Here is a 3,743-nt window from a genome sequence, read left to right on the forward strand (position 1 = left end):
ACACACACAGCTGGGGCGGCTGAAGCAAGAGACCAACAGGTACACAGTAACACACACACACACACACACACACACACACACACACAGCTGGGGCGCCTCAAGCAAGAGACCAACAGGTACACGATAACACACACACACACACACACTCACACACACACACACACACACACTTGGGGCGCTTCAAGCAAGAGTCCAACAGGTACACAGTGTGGTGACACACACACACACACACACGGCTGGGGCGGCTGAAGCAAGAGACCAACAGGTACACGATAACACACACATGCATACACACACACACACGCACACACACACAGCTGGGGCGCCTCAAGCAAGAGACCAACAGGTACACAATAACACACACACACACACACACACACACAGCTGGGGCGCCTCAAGCAAGAGACCAACAGGTACACGATAACACACACACACACACACACTCACACACACACGCACACACACACACAGCTGGGGCGCCTCAAGCAAGAGTCCAACAGGTACACAGTAACACACACACACACACACACACCTGGGGTGCTTCAAGCAAGAGTCCAACAGGTACACAATAACACACACACACACACACACACACACACACACCTGGGGCGCCTCAAGCAAGAGACCAACAGGTACACAGTGTGGTGACACACACACACACACACACACACACACACACACACACACTCACACACACACACACACACACACACACACTCACACACACACACACACACACACACACACACACACACACACACACATGGTGGATGAGAAACGGTAGATGGTAAAGTGCTCCGTCAACAACACCTCACCTCAACTTTAACATATTTAAGCGCTGATATATATATATATATATATATATGTAATATATATATAATATATATTATATATATATGTAATATATATTATATATATTATTATATATATATATATATTAATTTATATATATTATATAAATTATTTTATATATATATAATAATATATATTTATATATATATTACTATATATACATAATAATATACATAATATAAATGTTACCATAGATAATGAATAACTGAAGGATTTTGTTTGTTTTGAGTTAAAACACATTTTCTTAACCAGGTGAAAGTCTCACTGAAGTTACGGTTTTATTTTATTTTGGGATATTCCAGTGAAAACACAATGTGTGGCAATAAAGACAATAATGTCGTGGACATTATCAAACATTTAGAAAAGCTTTACAATAACTTTCATGTATTTTATTTCTTGCCAACCTAGAGAGAAGGCCTCCATAGTAATAAGTGATAAACCGATATGTGTGTTTTAACACCAGGAATTTCCACTTCCTTGTCATTTAAAATACCTTGTGAGGCTCCGCCTCCCACCCACTCACCTGGAGCTCATAGGTGTCACTTCTCTTCAAGTGTCTTTTTGAACCTTTTTGGCTGAAATTCATTGTTTTGCAATATTAAACTCTCTGTTTGCACAAAAGGAATTTGGCCCTTTTTGTGTATTTTGTGTATTTTAACACTCGAGGCTAAAGTCTCTCGAACCGTCACGTTCTGCACAGGTGTGGTAAGAGGGGGGGGGGGGGGGGGGGGGGGGGGGGGGGGGGGGGGGGGGGGGGGGGGGGGGCTTTGGCGTCCTCCTTTTTAGACTACCAAACTCCAAAAAACATTTAATTCATCGTCATATAAATTAAAATGGTATTTTGCATCGCAACTTCAGACCCAGACACACAATTAAATATCTCTTTACACATCCACAACTGCACGCTGTAAGTCTATGGACACAGGTGCATTGTGGGTGATAACGCAGGCTGTCTAATGCAGATAACTGTGTAGTTTGTGTGTTTTTTGAAGTGTAAAACCCACAATCTCTATAAACCTCTCTATAGAAAGTTTTTTCCGAGGTTTGCCCCCCCCCCCCCCGGCCCCTGACCGTCATAACAGGTGTCCCTGTCGCCGCAGGCTGCTGGAGGATCTGCTGCAGAAGGAGAAGGAGTTCCAGCAGGTCCTGAAGGCCACGCTGCAGCAGAGGACGCACGACATGGAGCTGGTCCGAGTGCGGCACAGGCCACCAGGTAAACACATTATTATTATTATTATTATTATTATTATTGTTATTGTTATCAGTCCGTTTGTGCTTCTCTTCCGCTCTTGAGTCTTTTCTCTCCTCCTTCTAAAAACAGAGATTTTACCTCCCTCCATCTTCAAAATCCCTGCAGACCACGAACCGGACAAGCAGCTCACCGATTGGCTGAAAGAGCAAGGGGCGGACGCCGACACCATCGATAAGGTTCGAGTCCCCCCCCCCCCCCCCCCCCCCCTTCTTTTTTTAACGTCCGTCCGCGGTGCCGTTGCGTTCGGGGTCGTCTCTTTTTCACTCGTTTCACTCGTTGCGTCCTGCAGTTCGTGCTGGAGGAGTACACGCTGACCGACGTCCTCGCCGAGGTCACCAGAGACGACCTGCAGTGCCTCCGTCTCCGGTACGGAGCGTGAAGAGCTGAACGCGCACATCTTTTATTAATAAATGACGTATGTTATGACGGTTAACCCCTCGTCTGCCCCCTCAGGGGCGGAGTCCTGTGCCGCATCTGGCGGGCCGTCCAGCGGCACCGAGAGCGAGAGAGGCTGAGGCCGGACGAACGCTCGGAGGACGAAGCGTGACGGGAGGTCCACGGCTCAGGAGGACGCTCGATTGGCTGAGAACACACACACTCTCTCTCTCTCTCTCTCTCTCTCTCTCTCTCTCTCTCTCTCTCTCTCTCTCTCCACAATGCCTTTTTCACAGCGTCAATTGTGTTAAAAACAGATTTGACCAAAGTATCTGTGAGAAGTTTAAACTCTCTTCTCAAAATGAGGGATCGTCTGTGAACTCATATCTCATACTACTTTATCGCCTTTTGACAAGCCCTGTAAAGAAACGTATTAAATAAGTATTAAAAGCATTATAAAGAAACAAAAAAAAAAGGGTTGAATAACGTGGAAACACTAAAAATATGAACCCAAATGAAGATTTTTGTTTCCTTCTTGGTTCATGTAAACGGTGCCTTCATGGACAGTTTGAGCCGGTTTTGCACACCGCACCGATGCCAAATTCATAACCACTTTGCCTTTGAATTTACTGGATAAATATCTAGATAATCCACAATTGTGCACTCTTCTTTTTTCTCTCTTCTGTGTGTTTAAATGCTTTTAGTTTTTTATTAATTCCGACTGTTTTTACGTACGTGCTCGTCCGTTGCTTTAAAAACTGCAATAAAAACCTGGAAATGATGACTGAAAACGTTGTTGACAGTTTCATGTTTTCAGGTGTTTACAAACAACATGAAACACGACTCTTCTTCTTCACCTCGTGAGGTCAGTTTCCTGGCAGCGTATTCACATTATCTGCCTTTTTTTTGGGGTCTTAAAGACTAAACGATGACCTCACAGATTCCTGCTGTTGAACCGGTCTGCCTCACCTGTGAGCCTGTTGAGCACACCTGGTTATCTCAATCTGTGAAATCCTGTCAATGCACATTCCACTATTGGCTTAATTGTGTATTTAATGGCTGAGCTTCGGAAGGCTCGGCTGTAATCAGGCACAATGGAGAATAAAATATGACGTCACGCTAACGCCCTCACAGACCGCCGGTGTTAACTTAACCCGTATTTAAGATAATTAATCTTGAAGGGAAAGTTTTCTGCAAACCGAACATTTTGTCTCTATTGTAACCCCGTGTCTTTAAAGCTCCGCCCCTAAACGACAGGCGGCTG

The 3,743-nt window shown here is 44.7% G+C and overlaps 1 protein-coding gene across 1 annotated transcript in view; it reads left to right on the top strand.

Moving 5' to 3' along the window:
* Positions 1–3,535, top strand: part of map3k15 (mitogen-activated protein kinase kinase kinase 15) — a 24,284-nt gene extending 20,749 nt beyond the window's left edge. The window contains exons 26-29 of the mRNA XM_034560610.1: positions 1,953–2,065; positions 2,174–2,280; positions 2,394–2,470; positions 2,558–3,535. Of these exons, the coding sequence (XP_034416501.1) occupies positions 1,953–2,065; positions 2,174–2,280; positions 2,394–2,470; positions 2,558–2,651 (391 nt within the window). The 3' untranslated portion in view covers positions 2,652–3,535. The remainder of the gene's footprint in view (positions 1–1,952; positions 2,066–2,173; positions 2,281–2,393; positions 2,471–2,557) is intronic.
* The last annotated feature ends 208 nt before the right edge of the window (positions 3,536–3,743 follow it).

The sequence above is a fragment of the Cyclopterus lumpus genome, chromosome 20 (assembly GCF_009769545.1).
Source record: "Cyclopterus lumpus isolate fCycLum1 chromosome 20, fCycLum1.pri, whole genome shotgun sequence".
Taxonomy (NCBI): domain Eukaryota; kingdom Metazoa; phylum Chordata; class Actinopteri; order Perciformes; family Cyclopteridae; genus Cyclopterus; species Cyclopterus lumpus.